The 22,915-nt window shown below is 43.0% G+C and overlaps 1 protein-coding gene across 3 annotated transcripts in view; it reads left to right on the top strand.

Annotated features, from left to right (window-relative positions):
• ZNF423 (zinc finger protein 423) overlaps window positions 1-22,915 on the top strand; it is a 325,427-nt gene that overhangs the window by 88,111 nt on the left and 214,401 nt on the right. For all 3 annotated transcript variants that reach the window (XM_083513508.1, XM_083513507.1, XM_083513509.1), the window contains exon 3: window positions 18,817-19,017. In XM_083513508.1, the coding sequence (XP_083369634.1) occupies window positions 18,817-19,017 (201 nt within the window). The remainder of the gene's footprint in view (window positions 1-18,816; window positions 19,018-22,915) is intronic.

Here is a 22,915-nt window from a genome sequence, read left to right as displayed (position 1 = left end):
GGGGGGGAGCAAATCTTTGTGCTAAAAGTAAGATTTAAGCCCTGCTTTCATCACATGCTTCAAGGGAGTGAAAGAGAGAGAGAGAGAGAGCTTGCCTTTTTTGCCTGTAAGATAAGATTACTTCCTGTGACTGAATTTTAGTTCATATCTGGACAAGCCCAGCAGAAAATGGAATGTTTTTCCTTTGAACAACTAAGCTGTTAGCTGGAGTGACAGAAGATCCCCTGGGTTCCGTGTTCTGTTAGAGACTGACATCCTGTGGCCGCATCACCTTAAGGACATGGAGGACTATGAAAAATTTAATTCTTTCTGAAGTGGCTCTTTCAGACCCCACAGCTGTGCCGAGGTTCTTCAGTACGCTCCCATCTGTCATGGAAACAGACGTCCCATAAATCGATTCTTAACGTCCCTTGTGGTGTGGTTCTAGAGGTGTTCACAGCTTGCTGAGGGAGCAAAACTTTTCCTTGAACAGTCATCTGGCATGTTCTGTTGATGCAGTAGTGCATTTGTGGCCTGGATTAGAAAGAGGCTTCAGGAAATGGACCTTTTGCTGGGAGAATCAACCGCTGGGCAATTTTCTGCAACAGAAGGAGCAATGCCAGGAGAGTTGGACAAAGATGCCAGTGGTTCAGAGACCTGCTATTTGCCTGTAGATGCCAAGGCTTCATTTAGCATAAAAATGTGAGCTGCCTCAAGGGCGCGTGTTAGACCTCTGTCCCACCCGAGCCGGGAAGCTGAGGTCAAGGAACGGTTGGAATTGCAGCAGCAGAGATCATTCTGTATGCAATTTAAGGGTTAATTCTGTTAATGCTGAGGTCAGCTAGCCAAGCACAGGGACTGCTGGAGGTGCTGCTTTGCAACCATCCAAGAGGGGCATGATCTTTGCTGAGGTGGCACATTCTCTGATTGGCTATATATTTGGTTGGTTGACTTCCTGTTGCATACAAGGCCTGACCTAAGAAAGACAAAAGCATGCCTATTCCTTTCTCCTCCAATTATACTGTTTTTGTTCAGTTTTGCTTGGTAAAGCGTTATTAGAACTTTTCTCTCTGGGCTCCATCTGTGTTATTTAAGTGACTTTGCAGGCCAGAAATCAGTGCTGATTAACCAACTAGGCATCAGAGTAGATAAACAGCAGAAACCAGAATAAAAGACACGCTGGATGTTGGAGCACAGGGAAAAGCAGGAATGGCAGGTAGGGAACAAGTCAGAAGATGGAGCTGAGGGTGATGATGAAAAGCAGGAAGACTTCCCTGTTTAGGAAAGACCAGACAGGAAGCCCTCTTTATGTCCAGGATATAGGATTCCCTTCAAGGAGTGCCAGGTCTTTTTTCCGGTTAGCGCTCTTCTAGCAAGGAGCATGACAAAGCTGGTAAGGACCAAACTCCTACTGACCATTGGAGGCTAGATTAGCTACATGTCCAGAGCCTGTGTTTATGTGCTTTATGATATATTCCCTCTGTGCTCTCCAGTACACAAATAGTTTGACCTCACTGCTTGCTTCTGGTTGACATGATGCTTTAGGGATCTGTCCTGCTAGAGGTGTCCTTTTACGAGTAGACTCCTCTGAAAGTCGGCTCCTCTGAAAGACCACTTTCCCATTTTTTCCCCCTTCGGCAAGGAAGTTGATATGGAAAGAGCTTCTTTGAAGTCGAAAGGAAGAAGAAACACTGCTCTAATATGGGAAGATGGGAAACACAAGGCTCATTCCATCATTTCCATCCATTCCATCATTCCAAAAGACCAGCTCCATCAGGCACCTCCTATCCCTGAATGGTGCCAGCTGGTCATTTATATGAACAACTGCTTAAGAACTGATGCCTGAGTTTGATTTTTTCCTCTTCCCTCCCTTTCCCTTTTCCCTTGTGCGTCGTGTTTCTTTTCAGATTGTAAGCCTGCGGGCAGGGACTGTCTTGTTTTAATGGATTGCATGTAAGCCACCCTGGGGGGCTTTTTGGCTGAAGAGCAGGGTGCACATGGTCTAAATAAATAAATATACTGATGATTCCATCCTCATTCTTCCTGTTCTTTTGGAGTGAGAGGCCTTTTCAAACCTTGGGAGTCTTTTGTCCTACAAATTTTCCTCTTTAATTCTGGTTGCATTCAAAGAACCTGCATCTCACTTCTCCTTGAAGAATGGCTGCTCCCTGTGAGGTTGGTTATTGCCACAGCTTGCGAGCGTAACAGGAGGAAGGCTCATCTCCCTTTCTCAGTTTCCTTTTCCTGACAGCAGCTGCTTTTCTGCAAGTTTTGGTTCCTTCTTTATTGTCCCCCCCCCCCCATACAGTGGCCAAGAAAAGGGATGAGTTCAGATGAAAACCGTAGGTGTTTTTTTGGATACAAATTAGATCTGTTGTTCTAGGAAGGCCCGAGGGAGCATAACTAGCAATAACGGGATGAACTTGAAGCACAAGAAACCTTCGGCTGAGTATTAGGAAATCATTCCCGGTAGTAAGATTGAATGGACTGGGATAATCTCCCATTGCTGAGGTCATTTTCCAGCAGGACCAGGCAGAAACCAGCAACAAAACACTTGAAAACAGAGCTTCAGAAAATATCTTTAAACTGGCAGGGTGTCTGAATGAAGCTTGGTGTATCTCTTGATGGTTGAATACAGGGAGCTGCCCATCGACCCTGCGCACCCAGATAATGCAGTGTCTTTCGGTGGTCAAGAAGAGCCAGATTTGGGAAAGGGATGTATCTCAGAGATAGGGCACATGTTGTTCATGCAGAAGACCCCAGGTTGAATCCCTGGTATCTCTGGGTACTTGCAAAGCCAGTCTGTCTATACAAGCAGTGGACATCCTGGTGCCCTCCAGATGTTGTTTGGTTCAAAACTCCCATCAGCTCCAGCCAACATGGCTTTGGACAATGCAACTCTAGTCAATAGGAACAAACCAACATCAGTTTTAATACTGGTTTTAAATTTTGCTTCCTATCTCCTTGCATATGTGAAAGAGAAGGAAGAGAAGAGAAGTGGAAGTATGCAAGGTCAAAGTTCATTCATGCTTGTTGATGTTGTGGGAAACCATGGTTGCTCATTACATCTGAACCAGGCCATAGTGTGGTTTTCTAGACAGACCCTTATTGATTTTACATGGAACAATTACATATTGTAAATTACCCTCATTGTGGGCCCAGGTGCAGTGAGCCTTAGGTTCTCGGGGCAGGGGTGTAGGAAGCAATAACAACAACATGACGACAACTTGGGATTGAAATGGCCACAACGTTATTGATTATGGCTGTCAGTAGGCTTTGGCATAGGCACTGGGCCATTTCGACAGAATTTTTCTCTGCAGAAATGGTAAGTGGTCTTTATGGCATAGAAAAGTTTTAAGTAAGTAGTGGTACCTCAGGTTACAAACGCTTTGGGTTACAAATGCTTCAGGTTACAGACTCCGCTAACCCGGAAGTAGTACTTCGTGTTAAGAACTTTGCTTCAGGATGAGAACAGAAATTATGCTTCGGCGGCGCAGCAGCAGCGGGAGGCCCCATTAGCTAAAGTAGTACCTTAGGTTAAGAACAGTTTCAGGTCAAGAACGGACCTCCGGAACAAATTAAGTTCTTAACCCGAGGTACCACTGTACTAACACACCATCAACTACGTGCTTTCCTAAATAATCCAACAGTAAAAGGAGCGGCCACTAGGCCCTTGACCACCCCTGAAAGCCTTCTTTTGTCCGCAGAAGGACATGGTAGGAGGATGACATCCGCAATATACAAAATACTGCTCTTCTTGATCCTTTTTAAAAAAATCCTTGTGTTTGTTCTTTCCTTGTCACTTAACAGCCAAATTACATTAGCGAGGCATAAGTATCAATAAACTGAAGGCTCTCACCCTCATCAGTCATAAATTGCTGGCGATACTTAAGCAAATGAAGGCAACAATTCATTTTAAGAGCACATCGTTCAGTAACATTCAGATTTAATGCCACTCTGACTCAGTGTTTTGTTGCATTTCTGATGCATCTTATTTCTGAAAGAACTGCACTTAAAAACTAGAGATTTATGCAGACCTTCCCCTACCCACAAGTTCTAATTCCATCACAACAGACATATCACCAAAACAAAGGGATTTCCCTCCCCCTCCCAAACCTTCGCTTTTATTTGGCTCATGTGCCCTTGGAGGCATTTTAGGAAAGATCAGCTTTTAATTAACATTTTTGAACTTTAGTCCAGTACACATCCCTTTTAATCCCAAGCAGAGGAATTTTCTAGTTCAATTCTGTCACGTTATGGTAAGACCCACCAAGGTTAACAATTTGGACTAAGGGCCCAAACACAGCTAGATTTTATTTTTTATAATTAACAAACAACTGACGGATGTATAGTTTGTTGAAAAGTGAAGTATTTTTATCATGTATCAGAATAATGAACTATAGGCTAATGTAAAACCGTATGAAATTTATAATAATATACACCCAAAAGTAAAAACGATGGTTATAATACAGTATTGTCAGATGACATGCATTTTCACTGAATCATAAGGCTAAAAACCTTCCCCAGTTTTGCCATCACATTAATCAACTAAAGCTTTGGTTCTTTAACTGATGGAGGACAATTTTAAATGAGTAAACTACTTATGTTCAATTCCTAAGGGCATTTTGATTTTGGCATTTAACCATATTGGAACAGGAAATGTTGACTTTCCTTCTACCAAACATTGAACATTGTCCTGCTATCCCTGCCCCCACTCTCTTAAAGAGATTGTGACATGCAAATTTGTTTACGCTTGATTGACTAATCTCTTAGCATGAAGGCAAAAGATCAATCAACTAAGAAAACCTCACAACATCATTAGGGCCGACAACTAGCAATTCCTTCTATTACCAGTGGTTCAAGTGTGGCTGAATGCCATTGCTCATGTAGCAAACATGGTAACCTGCATGCATCAGGCTCAAGGAAACAGGGGGGACCCAGAAGACCTCAGTGTGTATGGCCCCAAAATGATGATTCAGGGTGAAAAAGAAAGCTAGATGGAATGGCATGAAGCATCCTGGAAGCATACATAGCTGGCTCGCTGGCTACTTGGAACAGTGAACAGGAGCATTCTACACTGCAAAATTTTGTTTCTGCCACTTGTTAATATAGTTTATTAATCTGTGAATGCAGAATACCAAACTGTGCATGCTGGGCTTGGTTTTCTTTTACAAACTTTGTTTTCTTAAAAAAATAAAACCTCTTTTCATAGGCTTCCCTAACATTCCTTTTGACTAAATTATCTACTACTGTACATCTTAATCTCATTTCCCCCTATTTTTAAATCTCACCAAATGACTTTTGCAGTAACCATTGCAGAAAGCCAGCAGTAGCCAAGGTTAAGGTTGGACATTTAATACAAATAGTTTTAGTGATCAAAAAGACTCACTCTGACATGACATGCATGTTGGAGATTCACCAATCTACTCCAAAGCTGAGATCTGCAAGTTCTATATGCTCTCCAGGGATCACAAATTCACTTTACAGTGGTACCTCGGGTTAAGTACTTAATTTGTTTCGGAGGTCCGTTCTTAACCTGAAACTGTTCTTAACCTGAAGCACCACTTTAGCTAATGGGGCCTCCCGCTGCCGCCACGCGCCGGAGCATGATTTCTGTTCTCATCCTGAAGCAAAGTTCTTAACCCGAGGTACTATTTCTGGGTTAGCGGAGTCTGTAACCTGAAGCGTATGTGTCAGGGGTTCAGGAGCAGAGGCGAGGGCAAGGGAGGAAACAGAGAGCGAGGGGGAGGAGTCCGAAGAAAAGATGAGTGATGACGACGACCCGAGATCTCCGAGTCTTTCCAGTGAATCAGAAGATTCACAGAAAGGAGCACCAGTGGCCAGAGCAAGGGGGGAGCCAAGGGGGACACCCCAGGAAGAAGGGTCCAGAGGGGGTTCAGAGGGCAGCAGTTGGAAATCGGGGCCAGCGTCACCAACAGAGCGCAGTGGAGAGGAAGGGCGCCAGGTATCGAGCTCTGGCAGCTCGCAGCAGGGGGGAGGGCATGAGTCAGGAGTGGCCACACCTCCATCGGGGAGCGAAGAAACGGTCAAGCGGAAAGTGGGAGGTTGGGCGCGCGCGACAAGTTCAAATGCACAGGAAGGCGGCGCAGTAAGCAGCCCGGAAAGGGAGCCAGGTCCTAAAGCCCGACGCAAGGAGACAGAAGGGTCCGGGGGGTCAGCGTCAGAAGAGTCCAGGAAGGAAGAGACCACGGGGGGCAGAGGGACCCAGAGAAGAACGGTCAGGCGGAAAAGGTGGAGTAAGGCTAGGGTATTAAGTTGGTGTACAGGGGGCGGAGACTCAGACGGAGCTTCGCCGGTCTAGCTTATAAGACGTAGAGCTGCACGCGGCAGCTTGAGAATGGAAACTGTAACTCAATAAAGACTTTTATAAAGTGAACGCTGGCTAGCGTGATCCTCTGTGAGCTAGGATCTGGGAGCAGCTCTGACAGTATGTAACCCGAGGTACCACTATAGCTACTTTTTGTTTCCAGGCATGGATAGTGTGAATCTATTCAGTGTTGAGGGGAGTTTTATCAGCGTGGGAATTCCCCAACCCCCTTCTGAGTGGGGAAGGTGCAAATATTTGGGGCTTATTCTTGACTTTTTGTATGAGAAAATGAATGACTGTAATTTTTTCTGCCATTTATGGAGTTGGATTGGCAGAATCCAGATTGGAAGGGTTTGGAATAAGTAGGTTAATTTTGGAAGAACGATCATTTTGATCATGGCTAATCATCACTTGGGAAGACAGGCGAACTAATATCAGTGTACTGGAAGAAACAAAGATCACCAGTGTTGAAGCAATGATTCTTCAACATCAGCTTCGTTGGACTGGTCATGTTGGGTGGGTGCCTGATGATTGTCTTCCAAAGCAACTACTCTATTCTGAACTTTAAAATGGAAAGCGTAATGCTGGTGGTCAACAAAAGAGGTTTAAAGACTGTCTCAAGGCAGATCTAAAAAAATGTAGTATAAACACTGACAACTGGGAAACACTGGCCTGTGAGCGCTCCAGTTGGAGAACAGCCTTTACCAAAGGTGTCATGGGCTTTGAAGACACTCGAACTCAGGACGCAAGGGAGAAACGTGCTAAGAGGAAGGCACGCTTGGTAAATCCACACCGTGATCAGCTCCTGCCCAGAAACCAATGTCCCCACTGTGGAAGGACATGTGGATCCAGAACTGGCCTCCACAGTTACTTACGGACTCATTGTTAAAACCATGTTTATGGAAGACGATCTTACTCGGCTACAAGTGATTGCCGAAGAAGAAGAAGAAGTTGTTGATTGTGCATTTAGCTGAGGCTTGGGAGTAAATTTGTCTGAGGGTTTATAGTACGGAGGGACCGAAATTCATGCTAGTTAATACTGCTAGGAGGTATTTCCACTCTAAGCAATCAAAGACTTTGAGTATATCTAGGGACATAATTGTCAGTGGATTTTTAGTTATTTTGCTATGATTGATCAGATTCAGTAACTTCTTGATGAAATTCGTTATGTTTTAACCAGAGATGAAGCCAGCTTGGTCTGGGGCTATTAGTTTGTGTAGGAAGACTTTTAGGCAGTTTGTCAGGGTTTATGTGAATATTTTGTAGTCCTGATTTATCAGTGAGATTGGGCAATATGATTCTACTTTGAGGCTATCTTTGAATGGTTTTGGGATAGAGACTATTTTGGAGGAAGTCCAGGTTTTTGGGATGGGGACCCCTTTTAGGATGTTATTAAATGAGTGAGTCATGTAGGGCACCATATAGAAAATACTATACTGTACGGTGGTACCTTGGTTTTCAAACATCTTGACATAGATTATGAAATAAACTCTACCCAATGGACTACAATGTGTTCCAAACCTCCCTTTAAATCCATCTCAGCCAAAAGAAGGGAATTCACTTTGAAACTTATCTATCGATGGCATCTGACATAAAGGAAATTGGTGTCAATACATCCAGGAACCTTACCAAAATGCTGGAGAGGTTATACTTCTATAGGCGCATATCTCCACATGTGGTGGGAGTGTCCCAAAATCCAACCCTCTTGGACAGCCGCTTTCATAGAAAGTTATGTTCATAAAATAGAAGAACCATTGGAGCTGGGAGTGTTGTGCAGGGCCCCACAAATTGTACTTCTTGTCCAAACATCTGATGTTCAGGAGTCTGAAGAAAGAGAAGCATTTTAGGGAATGGTCATGATAAATGAGTGATGGAGAAGGGGAGCAGTTTTCAGAACAGTTAATAAAAGTATCAGCTCTTGTAGAAATGAGGAAAGAAATATGTAAATGAGATGTTGCCTAGGATGAATGCTCTTTTGTGGATGAATGGAATCTGCCCAGTATTTGAAACTCAGCTATATAAGCTAGGCTCTTAAACCAGTGTTACAGTCGCCAAAATGGAATGCTTAGTTGCCATTTTTGGGCCAGACAACTCAAAAGTCATATTTTTCAATGCGACTTTTTAGTTCCTGAAATTCATTCTGATTGTGCAGATAAAATATCATGGATACAATTCTATGAGATGTGTTGCTAGTATGTGAAAACAGTCAAGATCCAAGGATTCCCAGGCATGCACCTGTAGATGGTGGAGACATCAGGCACCATCCTGGTGCCTGGGCATCTTTACTTGCATGGCTGATAGCCAAGTGCAAAATACACCTGCCCCTGGTGAATTTCTAACACTGAATCTGCCTATAAACAGCAGGCACAGTGCCTTGGGAAGAATAATCTCTTTAGAGCCACCTTAGAGCCTCCAGCTCAGTGTTCTTCAACCTTGAGTCTAGTCCCCAGATGTTGTTGGACTACATCTCCCATCATCCTCAGCCACCTTAGACAGTTATCAAGGATGATGGGAGTTCTGGTCCAGCAACATCTGGGGACCCAAGGTTGATGAACACCACTGTAGGCTGATGGTAGTTGTGGTCCGAAACATCTGCTGGAGGGCACTTGATTGGTGAAGACTGCTTTAGAACAGATACATTCTAGTTTGATAATGATAATCCCCAACCTGTGATCCACTGAGAACTGTTTTTAATAAAAAACAAAGTTTTTTTTAAATAATAAGAGTAAATGTTGAGAAAATTTCTCCCTCCTTAAGACGCAGAAGGAAAAGCAGTGTAACTTTCAGTGTGATAATTCCTGCCTAACAGACCAAGGTTACAGAGGGACAAAACAGCAGAACATTGTGAGATGTAAGAAATGTAGTGTTCCTCTCCCCCCCCTTTTTTTTGAATTAGCCTTGTTGTGTTCGACATGGGATCTCTTGGTCTCCGCTGCCCTCCTACTGCAGTTCTCTGAAGATATGGTCCATAGGGAAGCAGTTCTTCCTGGCATTGCATCCCTGTAAAAAAAAAAAAAAGAGAGAGAGAGTGGTATGGGGGGAGAGAACATTGGCAGGAAAATGTCTGCAAGAAGGTTACAGAAAAGAATTTTCTCTGTGTAATCTCCTCTCTCCCAAGGCATTGCTATATATTGTGCTTCTGCGGTGAGTCAAACTCTCAAGTGTGGTTTTTCTTAATTGTCAGCATTGAAAAAATGCTAGAATGCAAATTTAACAATTTAAGGCCTAATTCTGGGCCTTAAAAGTCCATTGCAAAGAAGCCCACTTATTATTATTATTATTATTATTATTATTATTATTATTATTATTATATCCGTTTACCTTGCTGGAAGTATGTGGGGAATGAGAATACAAAAAGAGTGTACAGGAACTAAATTAGGGTTAATTAGGAGGCCTCCCAAATAGCTAGTGCTTCATCAGCAGCAGAACAGCATGTAAATAAATTTAATTCTCTTCCCCCACCAATTGAACTCTTCTCAAGCTTAATTACAGCAGCAACCTTCCCCCCCCCCCTTTCATTAGTGGGAGACAGTCATTATTAGCTCTGTCTGGAAAATTGTATTATGAGCAGTCCTGGTCCCCCACCTTTCCTGGGTGCCCTTTGAGGATGAGAGGACTCGAGGAACTTTCCATCAGATACTAGAGCCCAATTAAGGATCCTTGGAAGAAATATGAGAAGCAGGGAGCACCCAGGCAAATAAAAATGTTACTAATGAAAACTCTGGCGAGACTTTATTTAATTACTTAAGCTGCATCCCTTTTTGGTGTTTAGCCTCTCTCCGTTCCGTTACCATTAAAGAAAAGGCTGCGACTCTTGGACATAGTAATCTAGCTCGGTTCAAACAGTCATCTAATCCTCCAGGAACAGGGAACTTGTGGCCCTGTAGATGCTGAACTCCAACACACACCATCCATGACCACTGGACATGCTGTTTGGGGCTGATTGGAGTTGGAGTCCAATAACATTTGGAGTACCCACTGCTTCCCACATCTGGTCAGAATGATTGCCATGGCAGGCTTCAGATTCGTGCGCTGTCTTTCCCTCCTCCCCTCTGTCATATGTAAGAGGGGGAAATTTCTGCTTTCATTTTACAGCAAACCATAGTTTGGGATGGTTTATGGATGCGTGGAGCTGTGGTTTGTTTTAAGAGCATTTAGCTAAAATAAGCCAGGATCAAACAGTTGTCACATAACTCATCCAAGGATCATTCTGGTGTAGTTCCTCTTGTTTTCTTTCTGACCACAAACCTAAGCACCCAAGCAGAGTGACATGAGTATAAATGTTGGTTTAAATGAAGCGACAGCAGAAGGAGAAATTGCAGCACCAACCATCTCCTCTGCCAGGCCCCTAAGCAGAACTGAGCACCACAAATATGAACACCCCACCCCCTCTCAGCAGAGGAGGGCTAGATGTGTGTAGAACCCTTGGCCCTCCAGAAGTTGCTTAAACTCCCATCAGCCCCTGTAAAAATGACCGATGGTCAGGAATGATGGGAGTTGTAGTTCAGTAACATCTGGAGGGCCAAAAGCTCCCCATACCTAGGCTAGATGACAAAGAGGGAACAATACAACTGTCCATGCCCATTTTTGGACTTTATGTTTTGGGGTGGGAGTAGCCAAGCTGGTGGCCTCAAGATGTTGTTGGACTACACCTCACATCTCCCTTGACTATTAACCATGTTGGCTGGGACTGGAGATTGACAACATCTGGAGGGCCACAGGTTCCCCATGTCTGATGTAGAGTCAAATGGTTTCAAAGTTGTGTGTGTCACGTAGCATGTCCAATCATGGCGTGAACTCCCCTTGCCCCAAATGATAATTTTAGGTCGTTTAACCACAGGATCCAATTTTTTAGAAGCCAGCAGTAACTGAAACCAACAAAGATGCAGAATTTAATAAACTACTTGTGGAAGGTGTTCTTTTTCTTTTTCGTTTTTAAAGAGATATTGGTTTACTCCATGCAAGTTCACTGAGTTTACACGTTAACATCTCTTAAATGACTTTTAGGCAGATTCAGGTTTGACGTCAAGGTAATGATTTAAGCATAAGTTGACCCTTGATGAGGGAGCTGGAGTCTTAAGGTTTAATACATCCTTGCAATTTTCTGTTGCCTTTGGTGCCTTCCTCTGCCACACATAATTCTTCTGTAACAAGTGCCTTTTCAGAAGATGTATGCTGCTGACAGTTAATATAGAATTATTGCCCCTGAATGCATTTTTTTGTAATTACTTCCCAGAGATCTGTCTTTGTGTTTAGAAGACATTTCACACTTTAGTAGCATAAGTGTTTAGGGAGAGCATGAAGAGTAATTGCAAGCGGGCTCCTTTTGTGTGTATTTGCCTTTCTGTGGAAAATGACCCTAAGAAAATGTTAAAAGCTAATGAAAAGGTTGGTTTAGGAGCCATTGAGGAATGTGCTTGGCATGTTATACATGTTTGTATGATTTTAAGTTTTTAATAACGAATCTAAAAAAAAAGGGCAGTAAAGGCACAAAGAAAAACTACTTCCTAATTCTTAAGCAAGGGGAAAGAAAAGCTGATTAAAGATGACATGTTTCTGGTGATGAAAATAAAGAAACTTAATATGAGCACTCCTGTAGGAGATTCTGGCTATAATGGAAAATGAAATGACGCGCAGTTTGATCAGCGTGAAAAAATTAGCAGCATTCAATGACGGATTCTACTTACTTGTTAACTAAGTAGTACAAGTGGGACCAGCAACAAAATCACGTAGTGTGGAGATCGGCTGCTCAGAGTTCCTGCCAATCAACCTTGCCCCTTTCCAGGAGATTCCATTCCCTGCTCATTTTTCTGCCCCTGTCCCCCTTCCCACAGCCAGACAGTGTGCCTTGGCCACTGAGCATGCTTAATCCTCATTGGACTGTTCTGGGGACATTTTCGTTTTAATATGTTTTATTTATTTTCAAATTAGTTACAAAATCTACTGAACATTCCACCCCACCCCCCACCCTGACAGAACAGAACCTGAAGTTGTGATTCCGGAAGATGCCAAAAACCAGAACTTGTAACAGAAAATTCTGTAAAATATTTCAAGAAAATAATCTAAATTGCATCTGCCTGCTGGAGCTCTTACTTGATTGGTCAATTTTTTGGTCAGCGCTGTTGTCCATATTTTTTTGTTTCTACACAGCAATATGTAAATTTTCCAGACTTTTCCAGTTTGGCACTGTAAGCTCATCTGCTGCCATGAAAAGGAAGGCGATTTAGATACTTGTCATGGAGATTTGCTTGTTCTTCCTGAAAAAGTGTCACAGTGTACATCTTATCTTGCAACGTGGCTTAATTCTTCAAATATCCTTTCCCAAAATTGGACACTAGGTTTTTAGCCTAAGGAGCTTTCATATTTCTGTTACCTTCCAGGTAGAATAATAGAACTGTAGAGTTGGAAGGGACCCACGTAGTCCAACCCCCAGCAATTCAGGAATATGCAGCTGTCCCATATGGGGAATTGAACCTGCAACCTTAGTGTTATCAGCACCACTCTGTAACCAACTGAATTATGTCCAGGGTACTCTTGAATTAGGGGCTGTTACATTTATGTAAGGATCAGTGCTCAGAGAATTGAATTTGCAATTAGCATACAGGACCATAGCTTGATTGCAAGACTGGAAAGGTGAGGAAATGTTTTGTGTCTTCCCCCTCTCACACGGTGAAAATTGAAGCCACCCAGTCCCAGGTTCCACAGCATCTCCAGGTGGGGCTGGGAATGGCCCATGTCTGAAACGCTGTAGAGCTTCTGCCAGTCAATGTGTATTACCTACACGGGCTGGCAATGACTTTCCAGTGTTTAAGGCAGGAGATATTTCCACCCCTACCTGGAGATTAGGGATTGAACCTGGAACCTTCTGCATGCAAGGCAGTTTCTTTACCACTGAGCAATGGTCTGTGGTCTGATTTGTTTGCCATAGGACCATTTTCCTGCATGTATATATAGCAGAAGGCCACCTAAAAGGGCTCTGCATAGTAACTGTGTTTGTATTTTCCATCCTTTTCCCCATATATGCCACATGTATAGCACTGGGTGCTCCCTGTGCCATTGGCTTGTGTTAATATTGCTAAGCAGACCTACCCGGTAAAGGCTTGTTCACCCCTACCCTCCTTTCCTTCGCTGTGTTTGCTCTCCTCTTCCATCTGCCGTCAAAATCGGACAAATGACAGCTTGGAGAAGTTAGAATGGTCGCAGCGCTAGGAGGTCAGGAGGAGGTAACAATATACAATTTTCCGTGGTTCAAGGGTAGCCATATCCTACTGTTCTTCATTACAGTGCTGCAGTGAGATCAATTTTATTAAGTTGTAAGTCTTAGGAAGCCAACACCATTAACTACGTGCTGGACCAAATAATTTTTTCCCCCATGTTTGCGTATTGCAGTTGTGTTCCTTCCCTCCTCCCTTTATTGAGGGAGAGAGTGGGGAAAGAAGGATTTTATGCACAGAAGTCTTAAGAGCCATTTAATGCAAGATGGGTATAATTCCTGCATGGGAACGCTGCATGCACATCCCATGTGTGTGAGAGATGTCCCTGCTGCAGATTGAACTGCAGAGGTGGCATGATGAGTTGTTATTTGGATATATAGTTTATGCTGGGCTCTGTATTAGTAATTTGGGGAAAAGGCCACAGCCCAGTGGCAGAACATCCTCCTTTCACGAAGAAGGTCCTGAGTTGAATCCCCAATTGCATCTCTAGGTTAGGGCTGGAAGAGACCCATCTGGAATCTCAGAGACCTGCTGCCAGTCAGTGTAAACTTTACTAAGGTAGACAGGCCCATTGGTCTGATTTAGTAGAAGGCAGCTTCATATGTTCCTAATAGGTTTATATCCGAACATTAGTGATACTCAAAAGTCAACCCAGTTAAAGTAATGGACGTAGCCACTTACGTTCATTAATTTTAATTGATCATACCTCACTCCACTTACAGGCTCTATTGTAAGTGGCCACAAGAGAAGAGACACTTTTGGTGGTGGCACCCCAGTTATGGAATAGCCTTCTCAGTGTCTGCAGTCTTTTTATTGACTCAGCTTTAAAAACTCCATTTTAAAATAACCGTGGCCCCTTGTGACTTAATATGCTTTTAATCCACATGGTAAACTGGCTATGTCGTCTCTGTTATAAGGAAAGAGCAGAGTTTTATTTTGACTGTTGTTTGTTATTGTTTTTAGTGATTCTACAACATAAATTTAATATTGTCTCATTTGTAAGCTATTAAGGGAATCTTTACTGATGGACAGCCATGTAAATCTAATGAATAAGCAAAACATACAAACCCTCAAGGCAGGTAACATAACAAAATAAAAGCACACATCCTAATATAATATCATAATTTTAAACAGATATACTGTAATTACTTTTTTAAAAGAGAAAAGCAACAGGAAATCTGAAAAAATGACATAATTTCTATACACAGTGAAACCAAAAGAATAATTCATAACGTAAACCAAAGACCTGCCAAAATCAAATCTTCAGAGAATGGACAAACATTAATAAATAGGGGGCATGTTACATTTCCTGGGGAAGGGAGCTACATATTCTGGGTGCCACAGCCAAGAAGGCCTTTTTCCTTACACACGTGAACTGTACTTCTGCTGGTGGCAGGATGTACAAAAGGGGCAGTTCTTCCTAACCACAGTGGACAGACTGGTTTGTATAGAGCAGTGGGAGGCCAGTGTGGGGGCCCTTCAGATGTTGTGGTCTACAACTCCCATCAGCCTCAGTCAATGAGTCAGTGGCAAGGGATGATGGGAATTGTAGTCCTCCAGTCTCTTGAGATCACCATGATTGCTACCCCTAGTTTAGAGAGGAATGCCCCTTTTAGGTAGCCTGGCACTAAGTCTAAACCAGTTGCCTGGCTCTGCCCTGACTGTGTTGAAAGTCTTCCTGTTAACACCTTTTTGATCTCCAGGCCTATTGGGAAGGGGTCTTTGACATCTCACAGACCCGGTTTGGAGCGTCTGCCACCACACAAGCATTTCTAGTGATCCCCCTGTGGTGGTTGTGGGCGATTTTGAGCAGGCTTGCAGCCTAACTTTAAAATGAAAAAATATCAACGAGCTATCTCAGAGGGGTGCTTAAATACGAATTGCAAAATACTCTGAGTGCTTTAGAAATGAATAACAAAAATAGGTCCCTTGGATGAATTTTCACCCCAACTTTTTTTCAGGTCTTCGGCAGCGTTCGGCTGCTCGTACGTTTTCCATTAGTGGCTAGGGCAGATTTGGATGGCAGTTCTTTAAATTAAATTTATATACTTGGACTCTTTTTATAGGTTTCAGCCTTATAAAACCAGTGAGTTGGCATCCTGATTTATTAACTATCAGCTCTACAGGACACACAGGTTTTTAAGAGATTGAATTGGCGTTAATGTTCGTGATTTGCATTTGGAATGCGAAGACGCTCAAAAGGTGCACCCAGTAAATATGACAAAATGGAAAGTGATAATTGGAATGCAGTCTTGGAGGAAAATGCGGACTTAACTGTGGCTTATTATTGTCATTATAATACAAATAGTACTACAGAGCCATCTAGGTCTATGGCTTTCTTTCCCCCACTACTGTCTTATTTTTTTTACAAAAGTGAAAAAGGAGATCGTAAAAAACAAGCATAAGACTGTGAAAATGGCACTTTGCTTGAATCAACACGAGTTCAGATGTAGGTGGTTACTTGAAAAATGGAATTTCTTTCCAAATCCTGTGACCAGCACAAAGCTCAACAGCTAGATATTTTAATGGAAGGTTTCTGTGGCTAATGTGCTGGTATAGTGTAACAACTGCTGAATCTGAAAATGTGGTGTTGATTTAAACATTGAGAGATCTTATGATACACTGAAAGCTCATGCATTGATTTTTAATATTTCCATTTCTATCCAAAGGGTGTCACCCACTGTGATTACTCCCTAGAAAACTATACAGTGGATTTTTTTGTCCCCTATTAGTAGATTGATGCTAGCTTGCTCAGTGCGGTGAATTTGTGAAATTTTGGTTTTCAGGGGCTTGAGTTAAAAGGAACCCCACCAATAGCTGCAACACTGGGTTAGCAGTTTTGTGTGTGAAATAAATTGTATTTCTTGGCCGAGTTCCAGTTTATCAGTGTTGGTCAATGTTAACTGTCTTTCCAGCTTCAGAGATGGGAGCCATTGATCCATGAGTTGTTTTCTTAAAGGGATTATACAAATGGCAAACAATGTGCTAAAATCCTAACTTATAACTTGGAAATAATTCTCTCGACCATTAGCACCAGTTTAAGGATTTCCCATGTTGATTTTCTAGAGAGCTGAGGATTTGTTTTGTGGGGTCTACTATGTGTACATGAACAGCCAGCTTCTAGGCTTTTGAGGCATTTGGGGCCCCTTGATCTACAAACAAATAATTCTTCCAAGCTGTCTCCCAAATGCCTGGTGAGAATAATGGCATTATTAGGGTGACAGGCTTTTGATGGTCCCAGGTCCTCTACTGCTTTTCGAAGCCTTCCCAATCTGCAGATTTTTTTAAGGTTAAGAAAAATACAAGCAGTTTGACTGTTGAACATCCTTGTTTTGAAGTCATCACTGTTTTCTAAAAACCAGGAGTGAGATACCAATCAAATAAGCTCTTGCATGTTTTGTTGCCACCAACCTGGATGACTTTAAAAGAGAATTAGACAAATTCAAGGAGAATAGGACTATCAGTGGCCACCAGCCATGATGACTATGCTCTGCATCTACAGTTGGAGGCAGTGATGCTTCGAAATACCAGTTGATGGAAACAGAGGGAGGGCTCTTGTGCTCAGGTCCTGCTCACTGGTTTCCCACAGGCATCTGGTTGGCCATTTTGAGAACAGGATGCTGAACTAGATATACAATTGGCCTGATCCAGCAGACAGTTCTTATGTTACTCATGGTAGACAGGTCTAGGGCCAGAACTGTGGGGTGGGTTGAGCCAAAGGTAAGTGGGGATACCCCTTTTCTTACTGTTTCTGCCACTCCTGTTTTTCCTCTGCTTGTGCTGCCCCCATGAATTAGGCCAAGTGCAACATGAAATTTTACCCAAGGCTACCTGTTCCTGGTTTAAAAGCTGGGCTATACAGAAGCCAGGTTGAATTTACAGATTGATGCTTCTAGCTGCATGGATAGATGGCTGTACTCTGGGCCTGGGCCCAGCACTGCCTTTCTGCAGTTGATTGGATTATCCATTTGGTTCTTCTGCATGGAGGAACCAAATGGACAATCCATTTGGTTTGGGGAAGTACCATAGCTTAGTGGTGGAACAACCAATTTGCATGCAGAAGGTATCACCAGATTCAATCCTTGGCATCACCAGGTAGGGCTGGGAAGGACCCTTACCTTAAACCCTGGAGAGCTGCTACAAGTCAGTATAGGCAGTGCTGAGCTCAATGGATGAGTGGTCTGATTCAGTTTAATGCAGCTTCCTATGTTCCTACAGACAGGGTTTTAGCGATAGTGATGGAGATTTCAGATTCACAGCCGCGCCATAAGGCTGCAGCACCATGGGGAGAGCTTTTAGGTGGACATTTCTCCTTTTCATCTTAATCAGCCTGCAGGTATTCAGCAGTGTGGCTTTTCTTTGTCCTGTTTAGCAAGGTAGCTCTGGCTGTTTCAGAAAAGTGCCTTCGAATATACTTTGATTTCTCTCTTCATTTTACTGTTTAGTATTTGAGTGGTCATTATTTTCTGGCTGGCGGAGGGGAATTAAAGAGTTGAAAAATGGCATGTCAGCCTTATTATTAGGCAGTAATTAAACCTCGTCAATTTTCAGTGTAGTGTAGAAATAATAATGGTTGAAATAATATCGCTGACAATCAGCATTATTTTCTGTTAAGGGATGAAATAAGAAAGTAAAGCATGTGTTCTATTAGAACAAAAGCGAGGAAGGAATAAAAATTAAAATAAATAGCTACTAAAGACATCATTATGGTGTGCTACTTAGAGACCATTTAGATACACACACCCTGTCAATGTAATCCACCCCCACTATAGACCGTCTCAGGTGCTGCTATTGGCAGAGGGGGCCCTCTTCGTAGTTCCTCCACCCTAATAGGCTTGAAGTGGGGTGGCCTGGGAGATGGCATTTCCTGTGGCAGCTCCCACGTTGTGGAACTCCCTCCCACAGAGGTATATTTAGCACATTCACTATACAGCTCCCAGTGAATGCTGAAGGCACACCTCTTTGCCCCGGCTTTTGGCACTTGAAGTGCATATTTTTAGGACCCACCTTACTTTTTTGATTGTAAACTGTTCAAAACCACTTTTTTAAAACATTGTGTTTTAATATTGCAACCCGCCCTGGGACCTAAGGGTGAAGGGGTGAGTAGTAGCAGTAGCAGTAGTAGTAATAGTAATAATGATGATGATGTAATTACTGTATTTTCAATAAACTGAAAGTGTGAGAGGGATCGTAATGAAAGTGCCGTTATATGACTTGCTAACATAATCGAGTTGTTCCGTTTTTTGAAACTTCCATGCAATCCCAACTTACCGCAGCGTCTGTTCTTGCTGGCAGGAGGTCTTGGAGGGGAACTGGAGAATGATACGAGGGACAGCCGGGCCTTGGAAGAGAGGAACAGCATTACAAGCCAGGAAGAGAGAAATGAGGAAGATGAAGACATGGAGGACGAGTCAATTTACACCTGCGATAACTGTCAGCAGGACTTCGATTCGCTGGCAGACCTGACCGAACACAGGGCACACAACTGTCCTGGAGGTAATGTTAAACTAGCTTTACAATTCTGACAGGTGGTTAGCTGGGTAATTGGACATAGCAACAGCTTGAGGCCTCAAGTGAGATTAAAGAATTAATAATGTAATTTTACAGTTAATGTAATTTTATTGTGGTGCCTTGGGTAGTCTTTGTTCACTTCTTCTTAATAAAATTAAAATAAAAAAGCAACTTTGCTTTTCCAGTTGCAATTCTGACAGTAATTATATTAGATTATTAAAGGGGAAAAAACCCTTAGTGTTGTTTTATCTTTTTTTATATAAGCAATAAAACTTCTAGACAGTTTGCCTGTGAAACTCCCTCACCTCCTCACTCCCTTCCCACAATTCTGCGTTAATTCAGTGGAATTATTTTAAGTGTTCAAAACGCTGGGGATAGATCCAGAGTGTTTTGAGCCACTCAAGTGAGTGCAATTATTTCTGAAGCAAGGCGTTGTTGGGAATAGGTGGTCAGGCCTTGAGAAAAGAATGGAAAAGCATGCTGGGCATTTAGTTTCCAGGAGCCTGGAAACTTTGGGGCTGCCATCTAGGAATTTAAAATAAGATTCACAGAAGTTGTGGAGAGGTTGTCAGCAAACTTCTGTTTGCGAGACCTTGAACGCCAGGACGCTTGGGACTCACTGTAGTTCAGATATCAGCCCTTTCGAATCTGTTGCAACCCGGAATACCTGGGAAGGGTTGTAGCTTAGTGGTAGAGCATCTCAGAAGGTCCGAGACCCAATCCCCAGCATCTCCAGTTGGAGCCCCCATGTGAAATCCTGGAGAGCTGCTGCCAGTGTTGAGCTCAGTGGACCAATGGTTTGACTTGGTATGAGGTAGCTTCCTAGTTTCCTCTCAGAAGCGGAGACAGTTGACTTGGAAATGTTGACATGGCTCCATAGCCTTGCCATTGCCACCAGCGGTCCTGAATCACCTGGGTGAAGAGTTTCTGGACTGCACTCTGGTGCCTTGAGTGTAACAGTGTCAGGGCACAGTGATTTGCTGGCTGAGGGCTAGCAAACTGAATTCTGGATGTCCTGTGGAAGAGTGGTTGAGGATATAGATCAGTTACTTGCTCTGGAGTTGGTTGTGCTCTCTCGGAAATGCTCCTTGTCCTTGGGGCCCCAAGTGGCCTTGGTGGCTTTCTACTGTTTCTGCTGGTATGTCAGCTACAGCTGTTCTTGCATAGGGATAGCTTGGCTATGCTGGTCCATACATTGTTAGCCTCAGGACTGAGTTATTGCAGTGCACTCTATATAGGCCTGCCCTTATACTTGTTCCAGAAATATATGGATTGTGGCTGTTGCTGAGGGAACTGCATTGTCTGCTGAGATGCAAGTTAGCCAGGTTTAAGGTTTTGTGGTTAGTAAGTACAGTGGTACCTCGGGTTACATACGCTTCAGGTTACATATGCTTCAGGTTACAGACTCCGCTAACCCAGAAATATTACCTCAGGTTAAGAATTTTGCTTCAGGAAGAAAACAAAAATTGTGCTCCAGCAGCATGGCAGCAGCAGGAGGCCCCATTAGCTAAAGTGGTGCTTCAGGTTAAGAACAGTTTCAGGTTAAGAATGGACCTCCGGAACGAATTAAGTACTTAACCCGAGGTACCACTGTATACAATGACTTAAACAACTTATCAACCAGGACATTGCATTATTTATTATATCGCTGCCTGATCACTAGGGTTATCTGTGTGGTACTGCATGCGCTGGAGGGTCACTCTGCAACTGTTTAAAGTAGAGCCTTTAGTGCAGAGACGCCTGCAGACCAGCGCCAACAATCTGTACTCTATGGTGCATGTGGAAAGCATTTTTATTTCAGCAGGCCTTCCAAGAAGGAAGAGCATATTCACTGATAGGAATAGGTTCACAGTACTTTATGAAAAAGATTTTCAGCTGTGGGAAGATTAGAAGCTTCTGTTTTTGTTTAACCACAGTTTAGTGTGGCATCCAAACCCTAAATGGTGGTTAATCTTCACTAAGGTTAGTTGGAACAAGCCACCACCAGGGGGTGGTGCTAAAAGAATAAGCTTGAAAATCCGTCAAAGGGATTGCCATTTCAGGGTAGGTATTTGTAAAAGGAGGTGCCAAATAGAAGTTTTTGAAGCAAATATGCTGTGTAAAGCCTGATAGTATTCCTCCCCTCCACCTACAGAATCTGGCCGGCCTTTCTCTCTCTCTCTCTCTCTCTCTCTCTCTCTCTCTCTCTCTCTCTCTCTGTATGTATGTATGCTGTGGCTGTGTGTCTGTTTATTCCAACATGGCCCTCTCCGTTTTGTAAATGTGTTTGACAATAGGCAGTTTCTTTCGGGAGCTGTAAAGTAGTCCTTGTTCATGACGGGAGGCGTGTAGCTGCTGGCTCACTCACCCTTGATTAGGTGATGGTTGGGTTCATAGTGCTGGGAAGCATCTTGCCTTCTGGAGATGCAAGCAGAGGTGCACCAGCTGCTGCAGGAATACTTTGTACACATTAAGGAAAAGAACACATAAATGTTTTAGCACTCTGCCTCACTTGCCTATGCATGTGTTATGTCTGGGTAGAGCAGGCTCTACATAAAAACAAACAAACGGCAACTCTCAAACCCAGGTACAGTCTTAACTTCTTGCACATGGATTGGAAAATGGGTTGACAAGTTGTGTGTCTTAATTAGTGGCAATTTTAAGATTGGAAGATGGACCCACCCACCTTTACACACACACACACACACACACACACACACTCATTTTACAGCTTTGTTACATAATCAAAGTCAACAAAACCCAAGAACTACAACTCCCCACTCTTGTAATAATATGAGTTCCTCTGCAATAATGGCAGAGATTTCTATAAATAGAAAAATAGGTATTTAAACAAAATCCATTAAAATAAAGGAGGAGAAAATCAGCAGCAGAGTATCTGAAATTGAAAAAACAGTGCACAGATACAAAATCTTCTCTCTAACCAAAGGTAGCACTTGATCTTGGCTTCTTCACACAAAATGAACCTGCCTGTTCTTAGGGATCATTTGGGAAGCCCTTCTCTGAGCTCCTCCTCCTCCTGAGGTTAGAAGAGAGCGCCCAGAGAAGGGGGAAAGTTCTATGGCTCAGATGTGGCTCATCTGTTTTGCACACTGAAGGTCTAAGGTTTGATCTCTGCATCACCATTTGTAAGGTTCAGATAGCAAGTGATTGGAAAATCCCCTTCCAGAAACCCTAGAGAGCTGCTGCCAGCCAGAGCGGACAGTACTGGGCTAGAATGACAGCCTTACTTTAATAAGGCAGTTCTCTATCTTCCTATGTAACAGACCTTGTCCATGATGGTGCTCTGCCTTTCAAGTGCCCTCCATAGGTAATATTTTACCAGCTACAACCATTGTTAGGCTCTTGGTCAATCCAATTTTATTTGCCTAGGCATTTGAATTTTATTTGCCCAGGCATACCCTTACACAGTTAGAGTATTAGATACTGTGTTGATCTGTTTCATTTGCGGCTATGTTTTTGTTTTTAGTTTCCAGTCCTCTCATCACTGGTGTATGTCTTGTGGTTGATATCTATTACTCTACATTTTTGTGGCTTGTAAGCTGATTTGAAGAATCAAGTTTGTGATAAAGCAGGATACTGAAATATAAATCAACCCCAGAGGCAACAAGATAACGTGTGATAAAAGTGGTGACACGTTACACAAGTGGCTCTATGTGTTGGGCCACAGGGGCTCCCCCCCCCAAAGAGGAGACTTTGGCATGAATGGTTATGCCCCCCTGTGCGCTCATGTTTCATGCTTCTTATGTGGAGAAGGGCACATGCCCATACTTTCCCCACCACATCATGAGGATTTGAAGCCAACGTGTGAACCAGTTCCAAGTGTTCACAGCAAAAAGGGAGCAAGAGCTTTGGTACTGGAAGATCAAGAAACTTGAATAAAAGT

Source organism: Podarcis liolepis (genome assembly GCF_965112155.1).
Source record: "Podarcis liolepis genome assembly, chromosome: 7".
In the NCBI taxonomy this organism is placed as follows: Eukaryota; Metazoa; Chordata; class Lepidosauria; order Squamata; family Lacertidae; genus Podarcis; species Podarcis liolepis.
This window is presented reverse-complemented; position numbering and strand designations above follow the sequence as displayed.